This window comes from Lampris incognitus, chromosome 4, assembly GCF_029633865.1.
Source record: "Lampris incognitus isolate fLamInc1 chromosome 4, fLamInc1.hap2, whole genome shotgun sequence".
Lineage (NCBI taxonomy): Eukaryota > Metazoa > Chordata > Actinopteri > Lampriformes > Lampridae > Lampris > Lampris incognitus.
Genome location: NC_079214.1, coordinates 35,370,331 through 35,397,841, shown reverse-complemented (window position 1 = coordinate 35,397,841; position 27,511 = coordinate 35,370,331). Strand labels below are relative to the sequence as shown.

The following is a 27,511-nucleotide window of genomic DNA, read 5'->3' as shown; positions in this document are numbered from 1 at the left end:
GAGGTTAATTTACTGCTAGTTTCATGAATCCGCGATGCACCAAATACTCTACCTAGAGCACTCTTCATATTGATTTTGCCCTGTGTGATTGTGTACGTGTGAGTAGAAGTGTATCCATCCAGGAGCTAACACTGTTAGCCCACAAACCTATAGACAGAGCTAACCAATCGTTATATTGAGGTGTGTGTCTGTAAGTAGATTATAGTTTCATCATCACAACAATATGTGGGAATGGTTTGCCACATAGAGTCAAGTCAACTCAATTTTATTTGAATAGTCCATTATCACAAATTTGCCTCAGTGGGCTTTAGAGCAACACAACATCCTGTCGTTCGACCCTCGCATTGGATAAGGAACAACTCCCTTAAAAAAAAAACCTTTAACAGGGAGAAAAAATAGGAAGAAACCTCAGGGAGAGCAACAGAGGAGGGATCGCTCACCCAAGATGGACAACATGCAATGGATGTTGTGTGCACACAATTTACAGAATACAGCATTGAAAGATAAGAGAATTATAATAGAATTATAAAACGTATGAAGAATATGATGAGGAAGAGCAGTTGCATGGCGCATATAGACAGTGCAAAGTGCTCATATGCCTCATGCTTTTGCCCCAGGTTAATTATCCACGCCGCTACCCTTGTGATTGTGGCTTTGAGTTTTTTATGTTAACTAGTGAATCTATGCACATTCCAACCAGTGTGTGTGTGTGCGTGTGTGTGTGTGTGTGCGCATTGTTTTCATTTTATGTGTAGGCTTTGTGGTCAGAGTGTATGTGTGTATCGAGAGTGTGTTTCTTGTGTGATCATTCTGAGTGTGGATAAAGTGGTTGTAATGTACATGTGTATGACTAGGTTTGTGTGTGATGTGCATGCATTAATTCTCCTTAATTCTCTAGCTGATGTGTACCATGTCACATGTGGTAACCCTCACCTCTCTCTTGCCCATCAGGCCGGGTGTACAGTGTGCTGGGAAAGAGGGAGGGACGTGTCCTCCATGAAGAAATGAAGGAAGGGACTGATGTGTTCCTCATCAGGGCCGTCCTTCCTGTTGCTGAAAGCTTTGGATTTGCTGACGAGATCCGCAAGAGGACTAGTGGGTTGGCCAGCCCACAGCTGGTTTTCAGCCATTGGGAGGTAAATATTCCTTTTGCTTTCATTTATCAGGAGTTGACATTTTGATTAAGAAGTTAAAATTTCTTAGGGTCCGCGGTGGTGTAGCGGTCTAAGCATCGGCTCTGTGTCGATGCAGTTGCCCACTGGGGACTGGGGTTCGCGCCCCGGTCTCGTCAGATCCGACTATGGCCGGACTCGACGAAGCAGCGATCATTGGCAACGCTGTCTTCGGGAGGGGGGCGGAGTCGGCTTGTGTTCGTCACGTGAATGCGTCTCTGTGTGTGTCGGAAAAACAGTGGTTCGGCTTGGAGTCGCCTTGTCACGAAAGTGGCGAGGCGGTCTCCTTCGAGACTGCCGGCCGGAGAGATGCAGTTGGCGGACGCATACAGTGCGAGGGTGGGTGTTTGAATTAAAATAGGGATCGATTGGCCACTAAATTGGGAGAAAAAAGGGAAAAATCAGAAATAAATTAAAAAAAAAAAAAAAAAGAAGTTAAAATTTCTTTAAACAATCTTTTTCTGAAGCCTTCTCACGGAATCACTTAATCTTTGGCATGGTCAACCTTAAAGCCAGCTTCCCCCTCAAACCTTTAAGGCGGTCAGCATAACAACTTTTAAACTTCTTCCTACAAAATATTGCTTTGAATTTCAATTTTATTAGGCCTCTGGAATTTGAAGTTAGGAGATGGGTTTTCTTCAGCTTTTTCTTAAAAGTTGTAGCTGAACAAGCTTTCACCCTCTAAAACTGGGGGTCATCAAAAAAGTGGGCAAAATATGGTGTCAAAATATTTTCATGTGTAATACAAGTTAAAGTGTGCATATCCAACCCAAATCAGGCTCGGGTACAGAAATCCAAACTCACAGCAAAAGGGGAAGAATATCCCCACAATAAAGTTCAAGCTTCTTGGAAGATTTAGTGCGACATTTGAGTGTTGATTTTTTTTCTCTCTCTCATTTTAAGGGATATTCAGCTTTTTGTATAATAAACTTTATTTACACAATTGAACTTACAAAATGTTCACAATTTCAACAAGGCAGTGCATGCTCGAGGTATTGATAAATATCAATATATAAAAAGAAAATACATAAAAGGATAAAGAAATAGAATAAATGCGAACATTCAGCTTGTACACCATTTAATTGATCTGAATGATGTCGTCATTTGTTTGACTGTATACATATTTTCCTGTACATGGGTGATTGCCTGATGAAGGCCTCGTTGGTCAGAACATTGTATTAAAACTTGTTTGGAGCTTGCAATTCGGTGGGTGAATTTTTTTTCTCCTTTTATCATAAAATTTCAGATATTTTCACGAATGTTATCAGTGTTTCTTCAGTTTGCTTTCCTTCGCTTGGCTAGGGCCGGATTACATTAAAGTACAGCCTTGCCAGGTGAAATGTATCTGTTACCTCCTGCCAGTGTTTGCTTTTCATTTCCGATGGAGCGATTCTCTTAGATGAGTGGGCAAGTAATGACTGTCAGTGCTTCTGGCTGTCCTGCTGACCTTAACTGTGTTTAGCCGCAAAATCTCAGCATCGTCCATGTGAGTGCTTAATTTGAAAATAACCAAAAGGGTTTGCTTTGACATCAACTTGTGAAACCTGTCTTATCTTTGCAATCTTTACAAATACCAGTGCCTTGAGTAGTGTTGAATTTAGCAAATCCAAAGCAGCTCCAAAATTGTGTTTTTAGACATAGCATGTTACACTAATCTCACACCCCTTCTGGTGGTAACTTGATGGCTTTTAGAGTGGGAAAAAAAGTAAATTGTTAGATTTCTAGTTTGTCCTTTTTAAACATCCCCCAAGTATGACTGTATTTATGAGGGATAGATTGGTCAGGAAGTTATCCAATTTGGTAAAAGAAGAATGCATAAACAGCTATAGTGAAAGAAGTAAATGGATACTCTGTATAACATTATATGATCATTACAATCTCCTTGTGAGGGCAAATTTTTTTTCAAATTTAAACCAGAAATGACACAACAGGAAACACACACAAAGTGATATTGACAGTGACAAAGGCAATAGCAACCACACTAAGAAGAAGAATATAGCCGCAAGCGGCAATTAACAGGGTCTAAGAGTTTCCGACAAGCACCACATATTGGCAGATTCTGACCAAATGTTGTGTGCTCGCATCTGGAGTGTATCTACACTTGATTTGGCATTACTCAATGATTCAGGAGAAGCCAGTATTTTGCTTCCAGACCAAGGGTTCTAGTTTCTGGGTCATAGCACAGTCAAAGGCGCTGGCACTAGTTCATGGCACAAATCGACCTAAGGTGTGGCCAATACATTTATTGCTAATTTCGGGACATGCTGCACTGGCGGTAATCGGATGCAATGGAGGTGCAATTGTAAAAGGGTTGGATTAGAAGGAATAAATTATCAGTAGGAATGGGGGGGCTGTCTTCAATTATGGCCAATCAAATCAGCTCCTCTCATTGCCTTTGAAAGCAGCACGCTCTCTGTCATGGCAATCTGCCAATTTTGTAATGGACGGCAGAAGTCCAGACCGGCAAAGGCAGAAAAGCTCCTCCCAGGAGGAAACTGATGTCCTTGTTTGGGAGGTGCAGAGTTGCTGAGTGTGCATACAACAGACATTAACACCAATTTCAATGTGATATGAGACAACACGCAAACATGATTATTTGACAGGCTACCGTTTAATCTGTCTTTGTGCTCACCAGCGTCTTTCTCTTTCTCTTGTGCATTCTATGAACATAGCAGGAGACCTTAAATAGGTGTGCTCACGGATCACTTAGCCTAGGCAATCAGTTTGTTCTTTTAGGTTGAATGAGGTTAATTGAAATATTGAAATCCCTGTCACCATGTTGTTTTCCATGTGTAATGACACAAATTGACTTTTATATGTTGGAAAACAATGATACACGCTGTGCAGATATTTTATTTCATGATTAAAAAGGTTTAGGACAATAGTCATTAGTTAAATTATTCACAAAATAAGCCAACATAACACACACAAAAGTTGTGTGTGTGATTTTGGGTAAGTCTATGCTTAGCGCACCGTTGCCTAAAGCCTGGAAACTACCACACAATGCCTACATCTGCACTAAGACGTGGTCTGACCAGTTGGAGACGCAGGCGTAATATTTGGTTTTATTTGACACCAAACTAGCCCTGCATTGTCTTATTTTGACTGACACACCCTCTACTGTGTCCCCACGTCCATTTCAGCACAAGCGATGTCATGGCAAGCCCAGAAATTAGCAAATGCACCCAGGCAAGAGAAAAACCACTTTGCACCCAACGAAATTGTCACTACATCTGCATTAGCGCTACCGCCAGCCTTGCGCCATCTTGAAACATGTTTTTTGAGATAGATGCCAAAATGTAAAGTGGGTTGTAACAGCGCCACCATCAGACTGATTCTGACCACATTTAGACTTGCATCCGGACCATACCTCCACATGGGTACCAAATTTCATGATGATCAGTCATACAGAATTGTCTATGTTGGCTACTGAAATTTGCTTGGCTGATGGCAGCCAAATTGTTTTCATTGTCAGGCTGTCATTTCAGCTGTCATTATGATGCTTGACAAAGACACAGAATACCAAATTTTAAAATCATTAGGCAAATGGCTCAGGAGTTATCAACATTTTCTTGCTGTAGCACCACCTGTTGGACAAATCTCAGGAACTTTGGATGGCATGTTTGTTAGCCCTTAGCGATATTGTGTCCCAGGTTTTGTGAGAGTAAGATATTGTGTTCACAAGATACATCTAATTCTGTCAATATGGGTAATGCCCTAAAATTGATTGGCCTCCTGCAGGCAAAGGTTTTGGCCTATCAACTTCTGTTGATAACTTTTTGTCATGATCTTCTGAGGAAGATACATGCCAAGTTCCATGAAGATCAGATCAATGGCCTAGGAGGAGTTTAAAAAAGTAGGGTTTTCAAGTCCACGGTGGTGTAGCGGTCTAAGCATCGGCTTTGTGTCGATGCAGTTGCCCACTGGGGACTGGGGTTCGCGCCCCAGTCTCGTCAGATCCGACTATGGCCGGACTCGATGAAGTGGCAATATTGGCAACGCTGTCTTCAGGAGGGGGGCGGAGTCGGCTTGTGTTCGTCACATGAATGCGTCTCTGGGTGTGTTGGGGAAAAAACAGTGGTTCGGCCTGGAGTCGCCTTGTCACAAAAGTGGCGAGGCGACCCCTTCTAGACTGCTGGCCAGAGAGATGCAGTTGGCGAACGCACGCAGTACGAGGGTGGGTGTTTGAATTAAAATAGGGATCAATTGGCAACTAAATTGGGAGAAAAAGGGAAAAATCAGAAATAAAAATAAAAAAGTAGGGTTTTCAGAAATAAATTAATAGCAATAACCAAAATAATAGAAACTTAAATATGGTGGCGATAAGGTTGGGAATATATGTTAGTTTGAGCAAGAACCAAGGATTCAAGAGAAGAAAGAATTTTGATTCTTGCCAAACATTTCTTGAAATAGAGGCCAAGTGTAAAGAGGCATTATCTACAGGTCAATTGGGCTTATTATTTTTTTTGCGACTGAGTAGCCGTAAGATTTGGAACCTAATGACTAAGTTTGGTGTCTTAAGGCCTTATAGTTTCTGAGATCCAGACACTTTTATGAGAAGAAAAACCTGGAATAATAATGAAGAAAACTAATCGAACAAACACAAGAGGGTTTCAGTTGCTTTGCTGCGTGGACCCCTAATAAGAAGTAGCAGTAGCACCAAAAATGCTAGTAGTAGTAGTAGTAGTAGTAGTAATAGTAGTAGTAATAGAAGAAGTGCTCTGCCTGGTATTCCCTCTGTTTGACCTTACAATTTCGCGGTCTACTGCTGCTGTGTTTACACCTGTGTAGTCATCACACTCATACTAGGGCTGGTTAATATATCAATATTATTTCGATATAATGATATGAGACTGGATATTGGACAGCACCGGGGGTCCAGTAGTTAGCACTGTTGCCTCACAGCAAGAAGGTCCTGGGTTCGAATCCTAGGCCATCCCAGGTCCTTTCTGTGTGGAGTTTGCATGTTCTCCCCTTGTCTGTGTGGGTTTTCTGCGGGTGCTCCAGTTTCCTCCCACCATCAAAGACATGCGTGTTAAGGTTAATACTCACACCCCTGACCAAGGTGATGACAAAGAACTGGAGTTGGTCCCCGGGTGCTGCACAGCGGTTGCCCACTGCTGCTAGTGTGTGTATAGAGGATGGGTTAAATGCAGAGAATGAATTTCAGTGTATGTATATATGTACAATGACAATAATGTTTCTTCTTCATTGTCAGGGATTTTGGACATCGTAATATTGTGATATGGCAAAAGCGTTGTCTTTTCCTGGTTTTAAAGGTTACATTACAGTAAAATTATGTAATTTTCTGAACTTGCCAGACTGCTCTAGCTGTTCTATCATTTGCCTTTACTCACTTAGTTAATCTAAGGTATTACTAATGATTATTTATCAAAAATCTGATTATGTGAATCTTTTGTGAAAGCACCAATAGTCACCCCCACAATATCATAACAATAACAATTTGGGTATTTGATCCAAAAAATGACATGTGATTATTATGTCCATATCACCCAGCCCCAAATCATACACGTGGACAAACACACGGAAACACACATGCAGGTTAGGTAGGGCCAGAATGATATCAGTGCTTGCTATGTGGGGCTGTGGGTCAATGAGGCCATCTGCTTAATGTGGTGATTTCCTCAGGGGGAAGTTGAGGCAGGATCAAAGCTGAGATAGACACCACATGTGCTTTAGAGCATTACACCTACCGCTTGGCTGGCTTCTCTCCCAGCTCGCATACACGAACATTAACACGCACACATCATACACTCACCACAGTACCTAATGCTGTCTGTGACATATGGGTAGTGTCAGTTAAGGGGATTGGTTAAGCTGTCTATAAAGGGGAGTAGTGGTGGTGGTGGTGGCTTCACCAGAGAGCACACTAACTGCCATTCTGTTTTTTTATTTCATTAAATTTATGTCAAATTACTGGCCTCTAAACATGGTCACAGCTCTATTTGATCATCTTTTGTCATGCAAGGGTGTTTATTCCTCCATTTACATATACACACATGTACATTTACATGCACATACATGCACACATTGAAGAAAAAAATTAACACAGCTGTACCTTCCCTCTTAGTTTACCAATTTTTTGAATAGAATATTCAGCGCTGGTCATATGATTGTATAAATCATCTGTACATTCACACACACACACACACACACACACACAAGGAGGTTTTGCAGCATTAAAGGGAGAAAAACCACTCCAAAGATGAGGGAACACGCAAACAGGGTCACATTGGCTCACATGTGTGTGTGTCTGTGTGTGTGTGTGTGTGTCTGTGTCTGTGTGTGTGTGTGTGTGTGTGTGTGTGTGTGTGTGTGTGTGTGTGTGTGTGTGTGTGTGTATGCGTGCATGCGTGCACCTTGCCTTGAAAGGTTGAGAATTCAATTTCATGTCAATTTAGAAAACCAAAAACAGGACACTCAACAGCTCTGTGGTTGTGGACACCCTCTAACAAAGTTGTGGCTAGATAAGATACAGCTACCAATAGAAGTGACGCAAATTCTCAAACTCTCGCCGGGTGGATTTCATTGCTATGGCGATAGGTGAAGGCATCTGTGGTAGTAGACATGGCGGCAGAAGAACACACCAGCTACTTTCGAAGTTTCCCTTCATATCGATTGTTTGAGGGAAATTCAAAAAAATTGGAGGAGGAAACACTCACGAAATGTGTCGTTAGGGTTGACGCATAATGTCAAGCCCCGAAACGAATTCTTCGCATTGCTCCGCACCGCCATCTTTTGTTGACATCCAGCCGGCGACAATCTGCGTCACTTCCATTGGTAGCTGTATCCTATCTAGCCACAACCCTCTAATAAGCCATGGTATGTCCATTTTGAACCCTTTACCCTGAAGTGTCTCTATAGTCTTCCTATGTAACTTTGCTCTTTAAAGTAGTCTCTTGACACCTCGCGCTCAGTGCCACAAATTATTCTGAGAGAATACCTCCCATCTGTCTTTACTGTCATCTGTGTTGTGAGAATTTTGTTTCTTATACTTTGTGAGAAGTAAATAATGCAAATAAATAATAAATAAACAAACAAACAAATAAATAATAAAAGAAATAATGTGCCTGCTTACTCTCTAGGTTTCAGTGACCAGTTCATTAGATGCAATTTTCAAGGATACATTACCAAGCTCTGCGCGTGCGTGTGTGTGTGTGTGTGTGTGTGTGTGTGTGTGTGTGTGTGTGTGTGTGTGTGTGTGTGAGAGTGTGTGTGTGTGTGTGTGTGTGTGTGTGTGTGTGTGAGAGACACCATTGAACAAGGAATGTTCATTTATGGGTTGCATTGATCTAATTGAATTGGTGAATATTAGTATGTTGAACAAACGGCAACTTTATTTAATATATTCTCCTAAATACCATCCAAATTTTTGCATGAGGTATTTCAGGTACCATGTACAAAAAAAGGCTGTCGTTGATCCAGCTTTTTTCCAACATAGTTTATATACTCTCAAATTAAAGCTAGCTACTTTTTTTTAACCTTTATACTGTTGTCAATAGGCATATTTACATCCAATTATGAAGCAAACTCTTCAAAACCTGAATTAATTGTTTCCACTAGCTGGTTTCAGAGGTTTAAAAATGTTTCAATTTACCATCAAAAATCTCCTTTCCATCGCTCCTTATCCCATAATGTCTCTATCGACCCGTCAACCTTCTACATGAAGTGAATGTAAAAAATGTTTTGCACTATTAACTAGTTTTTAATATTTAAGCATTGCTTCATCACATTGTCAAAATTCACAAAGAAATGTGTTGGTGGAAACACAGAGTACAGAGTAACTATAGTTACGTACTGTAACTCTAGATTCTATGAGATTCTATGAGTAAAGGCGCAGCCCTCTAAGGCTTTGCTAGTGGGTTTATCCCTTGCACCCCTGTGCAGCACTGAAAAAATTTAAGTCCATGTCCACCTAATTGTGGGCCCCACTTACAGCGGCAACTTGACTATATATTGAATCGAGGCCATATAATCAGCTCTACAACAGCTTTTTCTTCAGCTATTCTGGAGCCAATAGGGCCCAAATCTTAGTGGGCCACGCCTATACTCATAGAAACTAGAGTTACACTACATAACTATTATTCTATTTTGTATAGGCTTCACCCTCCAAGGCTGTTGCTAGTGGGTGAAGAGCAAAGCAGGATAAGATCTATGTCACACTGGTTCCGTCCGGTACCGCAAGTAAAAACATACACCACAATACAAAAACTCCTCAAGCCTCACCATTGTGTTGTGCATAATCGCTCCTCACAGAGCCCCATATGTGCCCAGTGACACAACATAGAAGAATATCTAACATTCTTCATGTGGTGATGAAGGCTAGAACAATAACACGTACTGCTGTGAGGAAGTAGAGACGATCATGATGCACTGTAACAGTCCTGCAAGGAGCAGAGTAGGGGGGGATGAAACTGCTCTCCATGCACCTACACAAAATGGAGACTGCACAACCAAATAAATCCCTGATATCAATCACTCAGTCAGTATACTCAATACAGAATGAGTCACAGAAAACTGGGAGCCCTGAACACTTCCTCTGCCTGGAAGAGTGCCTCCCCCTGCCACTGGAGTTCCCACAGCCGGCCTTACAGCAGCCACTGCAGGCACGGTAACCACCGTGCATTCTGGGGCTATTGATATCACCGGAAGCTGCTCTTTCCATAACTAGTCCAAGAACCGAGGGGTTAGCGGAACTGATGAAAATGCATAAAGGAGAATCTTGGGCCATGCGATGCACAAATGCGTCCACACCTAGCGGAGGATTGTCCTTTGCACTCAGTGAAAACCAAGGAGTGCATTGCGCGTTTCTGCGTGTGGTAAACTCATCCACTTCCACTCTGCTGAACCCACTCTAAGTCTGGGAGACCAGTTTGTGATGAAGGTTCCAGTCTCTTTGACGAGAGCTCCCTCTTGACATAATGTCTGCCCCTCTTTTCAACTCACCAGGAATATACACCACTCTGATGGAGAGTAGGTGTGTGTGAGCCCAGCATAACAGCCATCTGGCTATGCTGAGAAGCTGCACTGAACCCCGCCCCACCCCACCCCCGGCGATTTATATAGGCTGCTGCAGCCTTGTTGTATGTGCGAATCAACACATGTTGATTCTGCAGCAGCGGGGCAAAATGCTGGACTACTTTCCACACTGTACGTAGCTCCAGCACATTTATGTGGAGAGACATGAGCTGGCCACTGTCCCCCAATCACCTGAGATAGGCATGTTCCTCCCCACCCTGAGAGAGAAGCAACTGTGAATACCGAGATGTATGATGCAGCTCTGCCCAGAGGCACCCCCACTCACAGGACGTGAGGATTTCTCCGGTAGGCTAAATCTGAACCTACAGAGTGAGGAATCCAAATCATGCATCTCCACTGACACACAGGGTTGATGCACTGGCAAATGAACCATCTCTGTAGCCTTCTCATGTGGAGGAGGCCCAGCAGAATCACAACATGTCCCACCGCCATCATGCCCAGCAGTCGCATGACGGAGAGAGCTGTCACTACCTTGTGAGGTGTGACGCGATGGAGAAGAGCTGCCAGTGCCTCCACTGTCTGTTGAGAGAGTCCTGCCCTCGTGTTGACTGAGCTCAACTCCACTCCCAGATAAATGACAAGCTGAGCGCTGTTCTCCTAATTTATTGTGAATGCTAATATTGTCGTCTGCAAGGTGGCTTCCTCCCTGGAGCGGGCCAGCAAAAGCAGGTCATCCAGATGAAATAATCCTCTCATTCCTTTCCTGCGTAACGGCTCCAGAGTTGTCTTCACACCTTTGGAAAAGGTGCTTGGAGCCAGGACGTAGCCAAACGGCAGACGGTTGTACTGAATCTGATAATGAGCTCACTGGAATGAAAAATGCAGGAGTTTCCTATGTTTTAGGATGATGGAGATATGAAAATATGCATCTTTCTGGTCTATGGAAGTGAACCAGTTGCCCTAGTGAACATCTTCCAGCACCTGTTTGATCATCATTATGTGAAATGGCTTGTTCATTATCAATCTGTTTTTACAGATACAGATCAAGAACGGCCCTCATTCTCCCCATCTTTTTTGGGACCAGGAAGTAGTGACCCTGGAAATTACATCTTTCATCAGGAGCACTTGTAGCTCCAATTAGAGAGCGAGACAATGCTCCTGAGATGACAGGATTATCTCTAGTATCCCACTGAACTACGGAGGGGGAGAGGCAAACTGTTGTGTGTAGCCTCTGCTGTTTAGCCCTTTCATCCAACAGTTCATTGTACATCCACGCCACCACTCAGAGAAGTGCTCTGAGAGCAGGCGTGCATGAGTCTGTTGCACTGCAGCTGCCATGTGAGCAAGCCAAGCCAGAGTCCTTGCCGCTGTTGCGTGAACCGGAGAGCTCTCCAGTGCAACCCATGGGGAGCTCATATCAAAAAGGCTGGTTGGAATAATCCAGAAGCTGCTTCACGCATGAGCTCATTGCCGGCGGCCGCTGGGGAAGAGTGTGCTGAACAGAGGCTGCGGCATCATAAAATTACTGTTCAGGAGAGGAATACTCATAAACTTGATGCAATGGAGCGCTCACACTCGCATCCAGAATGGGATGGGAGGAGACGCTGTTGACAGATGAACACGTGTGAGCGCTGTCAACATGAGGCAAATAGTCGGCACTCATGGTCATGGACTCATCACATTTCAGTAGATACAATATGTGTGGAGGAAAATTCCGATTGAGAAATGGAGGAGATGTGCTGCATAGGAGATGTGAGTCCAGGCCGTCCATCAACTGAAAGGTTAAGGGCTGCTAGCTCACACGGTGTGGAGGAAGTGTGTTCAGCGGCTACCGCTGAGTCGGAACATTCAGGGGCAGACTTTTTTAGACAGGATAACAGCTCTTTTTGAGACAATGTTTGTGTTTTATTCAAGACATAACAATCATCAAATATATTAAGATTTAAACACACATCCCCCCCAAACCGTCATTGTCTCTTGCTCTGCTTCCGAGGAGGCTTCTGGTAGGGTTGGTCCAAGCGCAGACGACCCATCTGGACTTGGAGCCCTTCTAAGGCGACGGCAGCTACGATGGAGGCCATAGAGGTGGAGGAAGAGTGGTAGCAAAGGATGAAGCTGTGGCTGCTGTCTTGGGACTTCTCTGCCACTGGCAAGGCTCCTGATGATCATGGCGGTCCCGCCATTGACCGGAGGAGCATAGAGGTCGTGCAGTTGATTGAGCCCAGGTGATGTACCGTCTGATGGTCTCTGCTTCCTCCGAAGCTGACTTCATGGTGTCCACCATGATCTGAAAACTCAGTCCAAAAAGTCCATCCGGACTGATGGGAGCCTCAATCAATTATTTTCTCGACACCTCTGGGATGGAAGATTGCTGCAACCATTGATTACGATGAATCATGGTCTGCCAGCTGCAACTCTGGCCTGGGAGACCGCAAACAAAGCACACAGCATCAGTATGGTACTGGTGACTGTACTGAGCTCTGCTGCTTTCTCTGGGGGTAGCTCAGGTGTCTGGACGGCCAGCTTGGTGAATGAAAAGGCCAATAAGGAGATGTTGTTCACCTCCGCCTACACTTGGAAGGCGCACTGGTGCACCTGATCTGCCAAGCGGACCGTCCGCTGGTCCTGGGAGGAGGGTGGTACCGGCCTCCATCCGATGACCAAGGTGGCCTGTTTTTTTACCCCAAAAAAGGCAGTCAGCTTGGGCTGCAGGGCAGGAACAGGAGGGAAACCATGCTCCAAAAAAACCCTCCACCTTGGTGATAGGCACGTAGGTGGAGACGGGGGCAAGCAGGTTCCTGGAGTCTGCTGCCTCTTCCTGATACCTTCTGATGGCCGGAAAACGAGGCCAGACAGGGTCCCATCTAGCTGGCTACACCAAAGGGAAAACCCCGCTCATGTCACCCAGAGGAGTGGTCTCCTGCTCTGGTAGGCCACAGCCATCTTAATAATGCCTGGGAGCTCGCAATCAAGGCCTCTTATCACCGACAGGGCAGTGGAAGCAGAGAAGGAGACCCCAGGATCCCCTGGGTGTTCATCCAGCGGGCCACCGGTGGACTCCAGCGACCCGCACGGTGATCCGTCAGTGGAGAGGGCAGAGTCATCTGACTCTGGCTTGTCCATCGGATCCAGCAGATCCAGGGCTTCGTCGACCAAAAAAGTGCCTTGCACCAGCCACACATCTTCAGCTGCAACAGCGAAGGCATCCGCCCTCCGCTTTTTCTCTGCTTGAGGTAGACATGCACATTAGGGGCACGTGTCTTGCGGAGTGAGTGCCAGGCCAGCGAGCTCCGGACCCAGGCAACCCTCACAACGGCCATGCAGGTCAAAGCCCATAATGTATCCTGTTTTGCAATCAGGAGACAACCAGACACCGCCGTCAAACTTGACACAAGACATCATCACTTCTTTCTTGATCTTCTAAAGCAGGGGTGGGCAATCTTATCCAGGAAGGGCCAATGTGGGTGAAGGTTTTTGTTCCAACCAAGCAGTTACCCACCTGATTCCACTAATCAACCAGTAGAGTCTTTGCTGAGGAACTTGACTATGAGACACAGGTGTGTAAGTGCTTGGCTGGAACAAAAACCATCACCCACACTGGCCCTTTCTGGATAAGATTGCCCACCCCTGTTCTAAAGTCTTCTCCAGCACTTGCAGCGGTAGCTGAAGAAAAATGGGAGCCAATTATACCGCCTTGATTCAATTTAAAGTCGAATTGTGACTGTAAATGGGGCCCACAATTAGCTGGATGTGGACTAAAGTTTTTTTCAGTGCTGCACAGGGGGCGCAAGGGATAAATCCACTAGTGATAGCCTTAGAGGGTGATGCCTGTACAAAATAAAATGAGATGTTGTCTCAAAGTGTTAAACAAATTCACTGAGCTCACTACATATATCAACAGTTACAGAGTAGAGCAGCCACAGGGGATGTATAGAACCAAAGCCGTCGCGTGTGCACCATGACCCCTCTGTCATCATTTTAACCCCAGCCATCTCCCAACACCCCAACGTGCGTGCGCACACACACACGCACACACACACATGCACATATGCGCATACAAATATATACACATAAAGACACTTAATACCCCCTACCGGCATATTGTCACCCGACCATTGTGTCGTTGGCTTGTTAATAGTTGTCTGTCCAATTTCATCTGCAAGCAGACCTGGAGACGCTTACTCACTAGACAATGACAATGAGATTTAGTAATACCCCCCACCAACACTACTACACACACACACACACACACACACACACACACACACACACACAAACTACTTCAGAACTGGCTCTGCGCTGATGTCAGCGTTTCTCTTGATGGCGATTTGACATGGCTGGGATATTCTATTAGCATATGAATGAGTTAAGAGACAAAGGAAGAAAATTTGAATGTTGTATTCTTGTAGAAGCAGAGGGGAGCAGGTCCTGAACGTTTACATTAGATTTCCATCAGAATGGAGCCTTCTGTTTGCTCAGAGTAGAACTGTTTGTGTGAATAAGACTTGTATTGATCAGAGACATTTTTCTGACAGAGTAAGTAGGGTGTGTGTGTGTGTGTGTGTGTGTGTGTGTGTGTGTTCTGTATGTTGAGCTGTTTCATATGTTTTTGTTTGTGTGTGTATGTGTGTTATTCTTGATTGTATAGAACAAAAAAAAAGCTTTTTATAAACTTTTGAATATACCAGTTTTAGTCAGGTTAACATTTGTTATTTTATGGTTAGAAGAGGGTTTCATTCAGACTTATAGAAGAGACACACTGTGCTGTTCGACCAGTCACACATCCAGCTGTAAGGAGAGGGTGTAGCTGCTGGGAAACGTAACCCAACAAGCACACAAGTGCACCTGCTTATTGAATAGATTAAGCACCATTAAAAGGCTCTACTTAAGCGTGCATTTGCTTAAATATAATTGTGTGTATTTGTGTGCTTGCTGACATGTCAAGTGTTTAAATCCATGTGTGTTTTCACAGCTCTGTCTGTGTGAACTCGTGCGTACTTGTGTCCTCATCAGAGCAACAGCCCCTTGTTGTATGTGTGTACATACATTCGACCAGTCAAGCCCTTCACCGTTGGTGCCCATCCCACTCCTCTCGCTCCATTGGACCTAATTGTTACTTGTGTGTGTTTGTGCGTGCGTCTTGTAATTCGTTCATTGTTGTAGCTGCCTCTACCATCTGTCTTAATGTAACTGAAGCTTTACTCTTTCTCTCTCCCTGAGGACCCAGTGAAGGGGCCCGCCGTTGATGCTGGTATACAATAATTGTGCTCTTGTCCTGGTTGTGTGTGTGTTTATACGGGTCAGATAACGGCATTAGGACCTTCTGTAGATGCAGCAGCCGGTGCACACACACACACCAAATATACACACCACCAACCCTGTCAAGTCAAGTCAATTTTATTTGTATAGCCCAATATCACAAATTACAATTACAAATTTGCCTCAGGGGGATTTACAGCAACACAACATCCTGTCTTTACACCCTCACATCAGCTAAGGAACAATTCCCTAAAATAACTCTGTAACAGGGAGAAAAAATGGGAAGAAACCTCAGGGAGAGCAACAGAGGAGAAATCTCTCTCCGAAGGCGGACAGACGTGCAATGGATGTTGTATTTACACAATTTACAGAATACAATATTGAAAGAGGATAACAGAATTATAATGGAATCATAAGATATATGAAGAATATGATGAGGAGGACGCCAAGCAGTGTCCAGATGCCACCGGGACAGCCTAGAACCTAAGCCATGCGTACCACCATCACTATGTAGACCTGGCAGAAGGAAAGAATACACATGCACACAGGGGAGACCCACATCACACCATTCACATACACAGGAGAAGAGAGAAGAAAAGACATTAGTCACACATCAGAGAGAGAGAAGGATATAACATTCAAACAGGAAACCAAAATTATATGGATTTATAAGATATATAAAGAATGTGATAATGAGGATGTCAAGCAGTGTCCAGGTGGTGACCACCATCACCATGGAGACCTGGAAGGAGGACAGACTACACGTGCACATGGGGGAGACTTGCATCACACCATTCACATACACGGGAGAAGAGACAGGAAAAGACATCATTCAGAGAGAGAGAAAAGACGTGCGAGAAAAGAGATCAGTTGCAGTAGTAAATAATCTATATAATCTCATTGGCAGAACAGTGCTTGGTAAAGTCATTGAGACAGTAACTGACCTGTCATGCAGTACAGGTCATGAAATAATCAATTTAAAGGCAACTTATTCTAGGTTAAGGCAAAAAGATGAGTTGGAAGTTTGGATTTAAAGGACTCAACAGACTGTGATTGTCTGATGGCAACAGGCAGGTTAATCCACAAGAACGGGGGGCCTGATAGGAAAAGGCCCTGCCTCCAGCTGACTTCTTTTTAACTTTGGGTACACACAGGAGCCCTGTATTTTGAGAGCAGAGAGCTCGAGATAGAATATATGGTTTGAGGGGATCAGCCAGGTATGATGGTGCAAGCCCATTCAGGATTTTATAAATCAGCAGAAGCACCTTGAAGTCCAATCTAACATGAATAGGAAGCCAATGAAGGGAGGCCAGAATTGGTGTAATATGGTCAAATTTTCTAGTTTTAGTTAGGTTCTAGCTGCAGCATTCTGAACTATCTGAAGACTTTTAGTCGCATGTGACAGACAGAATATTACAGTAATCAAGTCTGGATGAAACAAATGCATGTATTGGAGTCTCTGGGTCAGCCATGAACAGGAAAGACCAACTTTTATCTATGTTATGTAGGTGAAAAAAAGCAGTCTTGGTGATTTCTTTAATGTGCTTATCAAAGGAAAGGCAGAGATCAAACATAACACCAAGATTTTTGGCAGCCACACATTGTGAAATCACAGGTTTGTCGAGCGTTACTATTACTTGATCAAATTGGTGCCTGTGTCTAGAAGAGCCAACGACCAGCATCTCAGTTTTATCCGAATTTAAAAGTAGGAAATTTAATGACATCCAATTTTTAACAGCCGGCCTCTAAATTAGTTATTTGAGTACAATCATCAGCCCTTATAGGCACATACAGCAGAGTATCATCTGCATAGCAATGGAAATTTATTCCATGACTCCGTATAATTTGGTCCAAGAGGTGAAATAGAAAAAAGGGAAAAGTAGAGGGCAAAGAACCAAGTCCTGAGGTACATATTTAACCTCAGAGAATTTCAATGTAATATTATTATAGCAGACACACTGTGGTCTTCCAGATAAGTAGGACTTGAGCCAAGAGAGGGATAAGCTAGAGACACCAAAATCACAATTTTTTGTCTAAAAGTATACAATGATCAATGGTGTCAAAAGCTGCACTGAGGTTTGGTAGTAGAAGGAAAGAGGTGGAATCAAAGTCCATAGCAAGTAGAAGATCATTTATCACTCATGTCAGAGCATATCAGTGGAATGACTGGCCCTGAAAGCCAATTGAAAAGGTTCATATAGATAGTTTTCTTCTATATGGGAGAGTTGTTGATACACAGCTCTCTCTAGTACTTTAGAAAAGAATGGAATGATCCATGATTAATAAGAGACCCTGGATCAAGGTGCAGTTTCCTAAGTAGAGGTTTGAAGCACAGCTGTCTTAAAATTGCTGGGAATAGCCCGGGGACCTACAATGTCTAACATTGTAGGTCCCCGGAAAGGCCAAAGGTCTTTAAAAAGTTTTGCTGGTAAAAGGTCAAGTAGGCAAGTAGTTGGTTTAGAAGGTGACATGAGTTTAGTCAAAGTATCAAGAGCGATAATCTCAAAAGCTGTAATAACAGGGACTATCAGTGACTCATTGTATATATATATGAATTTGGTAAGAGAGGATCTGCAGGAGTAGCTCAAGTTGAAGAACTAGTTTTGTTTCTGATCACATAAACCTTATTGCAGAAAGTCTAGAAACTCATGGGCCGTGAATGGTGAGTAGCTAATAGACAGCTGCTTTTTAGTAAATGGAGCTACAGTGTCTAAGAGAAATCTGGGATTATGTTTATTAATATTGATTAAGCGAGAGAGATGCGCTGCTTTTGCTGCAGATAAAGAATGCTTGTATTTCAATCAACATTCATGCCAAGATAGGTAAAAAACTTCCCATTTTGATTTTCGCCATTTACGTTCCAGTCTTCTGCAGACCCGCTTAAGAGCATGTGTCTCTTAGTTAAACCAGGGTGTAGGCCTCCTTAGTTGCCTAGCTGTGATAGTGAGAGGTGCAACTGAATCAAGGAGACTAGAGAGGGCCACATTTAAGTCACTAGTGAAGATTTTCATCAGAGTCTGTCTACAGTGAAAGGAGCAAAGACTTCAGGCTGCTGTTGGTCAAATGCAGCTACAGTGGATGGACCAGTGTGGCTAGTGGCAATTACATCTGTGCCAATTTAAACAGGATAGGCCAATGATGCTTCAAATTTAATGAGAAAATAATCTGACACAGCAGATGTGGTTGGCTGTACGGTCAGATCAAAAAAAGCTATCCCTTTAGATAAAACAATTTATCAATACCGACACATCTTTCTAGCCAACTCAAGCGTCCTGTCAAGGCTATTTTTTGTAATCTCTGATTGCTTCATCTTAGCATTATTGGTGCCGACATGAATAACAATGTTGCTGAAAATAGTGGTGTTGTGTGCCTGGGTTCCCTGATTCTCCCTATGTGATGCCAGCATTCTATGTCGGAGACTTTGGGCCCAGGTAAACAGCGAACCAAGGCTGGCAAAGCTAATCTTATATTATGGGTAATGGAGTCTTCTATCAGTAGCATGCATTGCTTTACCCTGTGGACATGCGCTTGAGAGGCAGCACTACCAACAGGGCTGAGGGGTGAAAACCTGTTTGCAGTCAGGAGAGGTGACTGCTGACCAGGCCACATGACTGGTGGCTTGCTCTTGCAAGCTTTCCCATGCCGACAAACAGAGACAAATTCAGCCACATCTGCCAACAAGGCTAAAGTAGTGCTAACAACAGGAGGTCTGCTGTCAATCACATAAACAGTCACTAGACACCATCATTTTGATAAGGCTGCTTTTACTGCAAATGCAATAAAGCTAACTGCTAAGCTAGGCTAAGCTCGAAGCTAGTAAACGTACTAGGAACGAAAGGCTGCCCACTAACACAAGTCGTTTGAGAAAGAAAACTGGCGACTCAAGCAATAAGTGAACTTTGCACAGAAAATAGCGAAATCAGTGGGGCAAATGAAGAGGTTAGAGCATAATATAGAAGAGAAGAGAGAGTACGAGAATAAACAGCAGTTATCGAGCTCACGAAGATGGAAGCCGGATGCCAGGTCTTCGCAATCTGTTCAGTAAAAAGGTGCACTTGTGTGCTTGACTTGTCTTGCTTGTCCATCTCCACTAGGACAGAGCAGTCTAGCTGCAGGTGGAATTCAGGTCAAGCTTTATATATATAGAACTTCTTAAAACTATTAGAGTGGTTCACAATGCAATGCTAAATTACTAAAACACTGTTAACACTAAGAACAGTCAACATGAGACAAATTATATGACCTAATCTCATATGTCATATTTTCAAAGTTTGTATGCACGTAAGTTCAGTACAAACTTTCAAATTTAGAGATAAACAGAAGAACATAAAAACAAGCAGATATTTGCTTATACAGATATAAAAGCAGCATCAGTCAGTGTTATGAAAGTGAATACCAGGGGTTCTTGGGCTGTATATAAAAATGGCCACTGGAGCAGATTGTCTGACAAGGCCAAAGCTATTTTTATGTTATAATATATTTATTATAAATATATCTGTATTTATATTGCCTATATCTAATCCACACAGTCACCTACTGCCGCAGAAACACCCATCCATGCATTCATAACATCAGGGCTTGATTACTGCAACAGCATCCTTTATGGCACCACTAACACAGTCCTCAATAAACTTCGGTATGTAAAAAACCTGGCTGCCCATCTGCTCACCAGCACCCACTCAGGAGCTCACATCACCCCTGTTCTCCAAGATCTCCACTGGGTCTCAGTTAAACACAGGATACACTTTAAAATCCTACCTATCACCTACAAGGCTCTCAACAACCTGGCTCTCCTCCCCTACCTCTCCGACCTCCTGTACCAGCACACCCCATCCCATTGCCTCAGCTCTACTAATGCCAACCTCCTAAAAGTCACCAGGACCAAGTGCCAGACCTGGGGTGACAGGGCCTTTTCAATTGCCCCTCTCCCCGTCGAACACTCTTCCAAACCACATAAAATCTTCTCCTCACTCTTTCTGCATTCAAAAAGGCCCTCAAAAATTACCTCTTCATATTAACCTTTCCCAGCTAACCTCCACCCCCTCGGTTTTTATTGCCATTTCCTATCTTTATTAACAGTTTTGTTTTGCTTGTCTATTTTTGCCTCTGATGTAAAGTGTCTTGAGTATTTAGAAAATGACTATATAAGTATTATTATTATTGTTGTTGTTGTTATTATTTCATAGGTTAGGGGGAAATGTTCTGAAACCTTGATTGAACCTTGACCATAGCCTAATCCATGGAATGATTTGAAGCTCTTCTTTTGAAGGCCCTAAAGGTTCTCGCAATATTATATGAGTGCATTGGTTTACATACATCTTCAAGAGTCTGGCCATGTAATTCTTTGTATGTTTTGGTTTATTTGTGTGTTGTATCTGTGTCTGGCTGTAAGGGGCTCCATTGCAGTTCTGCACAATTGGGGAGTCATGCCTTCTGCTTAGCCACACTTTGGTTTGCTCTTTGAAATATTCTTCCGGCCACCTGAAAGCACCATAGACTCTGGCCTCTTTTAAACCAGGTCTAAAAACCTTGTCCAAGAAGACCTTTCCTATCTTCATTGTTACCTCCTTGTTTGCTCTGCTTGCTTCGTAGCACTTTGATATTTGACTTTAATACATTCGTATTTGCCCCTAAAAATAGATCTATGCAAACCGGAAAAACAATTTACGAGCACAGTGTGCAAGTAAAGATTACAACTTACCGTAGTCAGTCAGGGACAGACGCATTTAAAATCTACCATAAAGACATCACTAAAAATGAAGCCCGTGCATTTTTATTTTGAGCGAAAAAGAGAGAAGGAGAAAGAGGAATCCGGCAAGGGGGATTCGCAAGGTTTATCTAATGAGGTTTCGCAAGTAGTGTTGTAAACAAACTGAACTGAATCACTTCCTGAAATGATCCGTTCATTTTCAGTCAGTTCAGGTGGCTCAGTTGCAAGCGAACGTGAAGGCATACACTCACTCACTGAGTGATTCAAGTCATTCGTTCACAGGAGGAATGAGGTATGTACAAGACAGCAGATACACAGCTGACTGAACATTTAGCTGAATCAGTTCAACAATATTGGTCTTGGACTGCAATCCAGATATGACATTGTCTAGATTGATATTACATGCATAGGCTAACATTTAACATTACTGTGCGCAGTGCCATGTGCACGCGCATACAGACACGCACACACATAACAAAGTAGGAAGTAGTACCAATTTTTTATTTTTTTTGATAATTAGGTGGCATGAAAATATACATGCCTATAGGGTAGGACTTTGTTATACCACCTTTCGGTTTGCAAACGGTATCTTTATTCAACTAAATTCTCAGGTCACTGGCTGGGATCCTGTCTATGTTCCCTCAACCTTACTTCATTTAACTTATCTGAACTTAACCTAACCTACCTTAACCTGACTCAGCCTCAACTTCTACCTAACTCTAACCTTAACCCAACACTTACCTTAACCAATAGCTAGCCCACAGGGCTAAAGGAACATAGGGCTGACCCCCACTGGCTTATCCTTCACGAATGATCATTCTCAGAACTGACCAGTCGGCCGTGTTTCGGTTCATTGAGTGGGTCAGAGCTCCGATCAAGCACTGAACGATTCTGTGAATAAATCTTTTGACCAAATCTTTTTAATGAACTGATTCTAATGATTCAGTATACTGAAGAGAACTGCTTTGTCTGTCATTATTTGCAAGGTTTAACTGAGGTGGCTAACGTTAACGTTAACATGAGGAGTTTGAGCCCACTCCTGCTGTGAACTGCTGGCTGAATGTGCCAAATGGCCAACATACAACAGCAGCTGGATAACTGATATCCTTTGCGTCTAGTAGGCATGGGCCAATGTGTGATTTTGTTGGTATGTACTATTACACAGATGTGTGTCCTTCAGTACACACACACAGAAAACTGTATTGCAGAACCAATGCATTTATTAAAATGCTGTGTCAATAGTTTAAAAACTGTTTCAATGTTTCAAAAAGTTTTTCAGTGCTTCAATGTTAAAAAAAAAAAGAAAAATGTTCAAATGTTTTCAAAAGCTCTTGCAATATTTTATTCGAAAAGCTGTGTTTCAACATTTCAGTGTTTTAAAAAGCTATGTCAAAGTTGTATTCAACATTTTAAGGCCCATAGCTAGTGTCTAGATACTAGGACGTTCCTCTTTCATAATCCTCAACTGGTTTTCACATCATAATTGCACACACGAAGAAGGATCATATGCGGATCATAAATCAGATTTCCATACCGGATCGGTCAAGGCCCAGGTTACCCACGGCTGCCACTGATACTGTTGGCCAGCAAAGTGCTGGTGGAAACTATGCTACTGTTGGGTGAAGGAGGAGAGGGGGAAGGCATGTCCAGTGGGAGAGGGGGAAGGGTAGGACTGTGGAGATGAGAGTTGGAACTTTGAATGTTGGCACTATGACTGGTAAAGGGAGAGGGCTGGCTGATATGATGGAGAGAAGAAAGGGAGGTACAGTGGCTTGCGAAAGTATTCATACCCCTTGAACTTTTCCACATTTTGTCACGTTACGACCACAAACATAAATATATTTTATTGGAATTTTATGTGAAAGACCAACACAAAGTGGCACACAACTGTGAAGTGCAAAGAAAATTACACATGATTTAAAAAAATTTTTAGAAATAAAAAAATTAGAAGTGCGGTGTGCAAAAGTATTCAGCCCCCTTTTCTCTGAGTGTAACCAATTGCCTTCAGAAGTTGCCTGATGATTGCTGAATGATCGAGTGTTGACCTAATGACTAAATAGAGTCAACCTGTGTGTAATCTAATCTCAGTACAAATACAGCTGTTCTGTGACGGTCTCAGAGGTTTGTTAAGAGAATATTGGAGAGCAAACAGCATCATGAAGTCCAAGGAACACACCAGACATGTCAGGGATAAAGTTGTGGAGAAGTTTAAAGCAGGGTTAGGCTATAAAAAGATTTCCCAAGCTTTGAACATCTCACGGAGCACTGTTCAATCCATCATCTGGAAATGGAAAGAGTATGGCACAACTGCAAATATACCAAGGCATGGCCGTCCACCTAAACTTACAAGCCGAACAAGGAGAGCACTGATCAGAGATGCAGCCAAGAGGCCCATGGTGACTCTGGACGAACTGCAGAGATCCACAGCTCAGGTGGGGGAATCTGTCCACAGCACAACTATTGGTTGTGCACTGCACAAATCTGGCCTTTATGGAAGAGTGGCAAGAAGAAAGCCATTGTTAAAAGAAAACCATAAGAAGTCCCGTTTGCAGTTTTCCAGAAGCCATGTGGGGGACACAGCAAACATGTGGAAGAAGGTGCTCTGGTCAGATGAGACCAAAATTGAACTTTTTGGCCTAAATGCAAAACGCTATGTGTGGCGGAAAACTAACACTGCACATCACTCTGAACACACCATCATCCCCACTGTCAAACATGGTGGTGGCAGCATCATGCTCTGGGGGTGCTTCTCTTCAGCAGGGACAGGGAAGATGGTCAGAGTTGATGGGAAGATGGATGGAGCCAAATACAGGGCAATCTTGGAAGAAAGCCTGTTGGAGTCTGCAAAAGACTTGAGACTGGGGCGGAGGTTCACCTTACAGCAGGACAACGACCCTAAACATAAAGCCAGGGCTACAATGGACTGGTTTAAAACAAAACATATTCATGTGTTAGAATGGCCCAGTCAAAGTCCAGACCTAAATCCAATTGAGAATCTGTGGCAAGATCTGGAAACTGCCGTTCACAAACGCTCTCCATCTAATGACTGAGCTTGAGCTGTTTTGAAAAGAAGAATGGGCAAACATTTCAGTCTCTAGATGTGCAAAGCTGGTAGAGACATACCCCAAAAGACTTGCAGCTGTAGTTGCAGCAAAAGGCGGTTCCACAAAGTATTGACTCAGGGGGGCTGAATACTTTTGCACACCGCACTTTTCAGTTTTTTATTTGTAAATTTTTTTTAAAATCACGTATAATTTTCTTTGTACTTCACAATTGTGTGCCACTTTGTGTTGGTCTTTCACATAAAATTCCAATAAAATATATTTATGTTTGTGGTCGAAACGTGACAAAATGTGGAAAGGTTCAAGGGGTATGAATACTTTTGCAAGCCACTGTATACTGTGTGTGCAAGAGACCAGGTGGAAAGGGAGTAAGGCCAGGAGTATCGGAGGTGGTTTCAAACTGTTCTACCTTGGTGTGGATGGGAGGAGAAATGGAGTAGGGGTAATCGTGAAGGAAGAGTGTGTTGGGGGTGAAGAGTGTGTCAGACGGTGATGAGTATGAAGCTGGAAATTGAAGGTGTGATGATGAATGTTACCAGTGCATATGCCCCACAAGTTGGGTGTGAGATGGAAGACAAAGAAGAATTCTGGAGTGAGTTGGATGAAGTGGTGGAGAGTGTACCCGAGGAGGAGAGATTGGTGATTGGAGCAGACTTCAATGGGCATGTTTGTGAAGGGGACAGAGGTGATGAGGAGGTGATGGGTGAGTATGGTGTCGAGAGGAATGTGGAAGGACAGATGGTGGTGGATTCTGCAAAAAGGATGGAAACTGCTGTGGTTAATACATATTTCATAAAGAGGGAGGAACACAGGGTGACATATAAGCGTGGAGGAAAGTGCACACAGGTTGACTATATCTTATGCAGGGGGTGCAATCTGGAAGAGATGGAAGGCTACAAGGTGATGACAGGGGAGAACGTAGCTAGGCAACATTGGATGGTGGTCTGTAGGATGACTTTGGAGATCAAGAAGAGGAAGAGAGTGAAGGCAGAGCCAATGATGAAATGGTCGAAGTTGAAAAAGGAAGACTGTTGTGTGGAGTTCAGGGAGAAGTTAAGAAAGACACTGGGTGGTAATGAAGAGTGAAGACCGAGCAGGGAAGGATGTGCAGCAAGTTAGGGTGATGAAGGATAGAGATGGAAATGTGCTGACAAGTGGAGAGTGTGTTGAGAAGGTGAAAAGAGTACTTGAAGGGCTGATGAATGAAGAAAATGAGAGAGAGAGAAGGTTGGATGATGTGGGGATAGTGAATCAGGAATTGCAGTGGATTAGCAAGGGGGAAACGAAGGCAGCTCCAAAGAGAATGAAGAGTGGAAAGACAGTTGGTCTAGATCAGTGGTTTTCAAACTTTTTTTCAGGGAACCCATATTTTCCCATTGATTATCAACACAACCCATATAACAATAAATCTAATTGTACGTGCAATCAAACCAAGCCTAAGAAAATACCACAGTAAACATCACTTACTTAATGTGAAGGGTGAGCCTGCCTATTCTGCATGATCTGACTCCAATCTGGTTCACAGGATGAGAGGGCAACGTCCATATCAGGTACAGCGTTCAGTTCCTTTCCTTTGTCTTCACATTAGTTAGAACAGAAACTCCAACTTCACACATGTATGTCGTTGTGAAAGGCAATAGCAACAAAATGCTCGCTTTACTCAGCACTGGATACTCATGGGAGAGGCCAATCCAGAATGAGGATAACTTTTCCGTTTTGTGGTGTGTTTTCAGCATGCTGTTACAGGTCAGGTGCAGCAGCACAGACTCCTCATTAGGAGTTAGATTTAAGTCAATCAGTGATTCCGGGTTTTCAAACTCAAACGGATTTCTCACCCACCTATTTTCTTTCAAAATGTTAAACTTCTCCTGTGGAAATTAGTGAGCGAAATTGCTGATCGGTGCAGCCAGATGTGTCTGAATGAGGCGCGTCAGGTCAGCAACCGTTTTCTTGGACACACCACTTTCCTCGATGTGCACTTGCTATAGTTTTAGTGACTTTTGGAAAGCTAATATTTGTTCACTGTCTGAAAAAATCATCATCCCTTTGTTGTAGTTTTAGGTTCAGTTCGTTTAGAATAGAAAAAAATGTCAGCAAGATAAAACAGGGTTAAAACCCATTTTTCATCGCTAAATGAATTAGCTAGGGGTCAATGTTTCTGAAGAAGGAAAGCATGTATTTCGTCCCTCAATTCATAAACTCGGCCAACAACCCTACCTTTTGACAACCATCGCACATCTGTATGGAACAGCAGAAAATGCGAGTGCTCCGCTCCCATTTCCGAACACAGGGCCTCGAAAAGCCAACTATTGAGAGCATGGCCTTTAATGAAGTTCACGACTTTAATAATGTATTTCAACACCACTTCAAGCTCAGGAGGGATTCCTTTTGATGCCAATGCTTCACAGTGAATAAAACAATGATTCCAAACAATGTTCTGTCCAGCTGCGTCCATAATCCTTCTGACAACTCCGCTGTTTATTTGCCAGTCATGTTGGCTGCCCCATCACTGGTAACGCCTTTGCAATTAGCCCAGTCTATTCCACACTTTGTTACCATGTAGGTATTTAACTCATCGAAAATATGTGCACCTATCGTGCTGGTTGGTAATGTCAAGCAGCACAACAAATCCTCAACAAATTTACTTTGCCAGACATACCGAACATAAACCAACAAAGTTGGGCATGATGCAACATCTGTACTTTCATCCAGCTGTATTGAGAAATCACCTGCTTACTTTAATCGAGATATAAGCTGTTCTTCTAAATTCTGGGCAATATCGCAAATTCGACGAGACACTGTGTTATCACTCAGTGGGATATGTTTCAGTTTTTCAGCTGACTTCTCGTCTATAACTGCGAACCATGTCTACTGTTGATGGCAGTATTAATCTCTCTGCAGGCGTATGGGACACTTTCTCTTTAGCTATGTGATACGAAACCACACAAGAGGCTAACTGTAATTTCTCATTGTATGTTACATTTATGCTAAGTGCCTGAGCTGACGATTTAATTTCTTGAGCCTTCCTTTGAAAAAAGGACAAAGGTTTATCCACCAGATCGCCATGACGAGTATATAAATGTCTTTCCAGTTTTGTGGGTTTCAAACTCTCATTCGCCAGCTTTTCCCCACATATAACGCACATGGGTTTTGCATCCTGATCTGCGTTGGAACAGTTGACAAGCCAAACTTTAAAAAATAGTCCTTGTATATCCTTGCTCCCAATTTCTGTTTTTTCTTCGCAGGCCCCAGAGTACCAGTACTCGGTTCATTGCCGATATCTGTGCTGCTTTGTCCTGCAGATGTTG

General features: G+C 43.1%; 1 protein-coding gene across 1 annotated transcript in view; it reads left to right on the top strand.

Annotated features, from left to right (window-relative positions):
• Positions 1 to 27,511, top strand: part of efl1 (elongation factor like GTPase 1) — a 175,362-nt gene that overhangs the window by 143,949 nt on the left and 3,902 nt on the right. Inside the window, exon 22 of the mRNA XM_056278312.1 lies at positions 952 to 1,136. Within this exon, the coding sequence (XP_056134287.1) occupies positions 952 to 1,136 (185 nt within the window). The remainder of the gene's footprint in view (positions 1 to 951; positions 1,137 to 27,511) is intronic.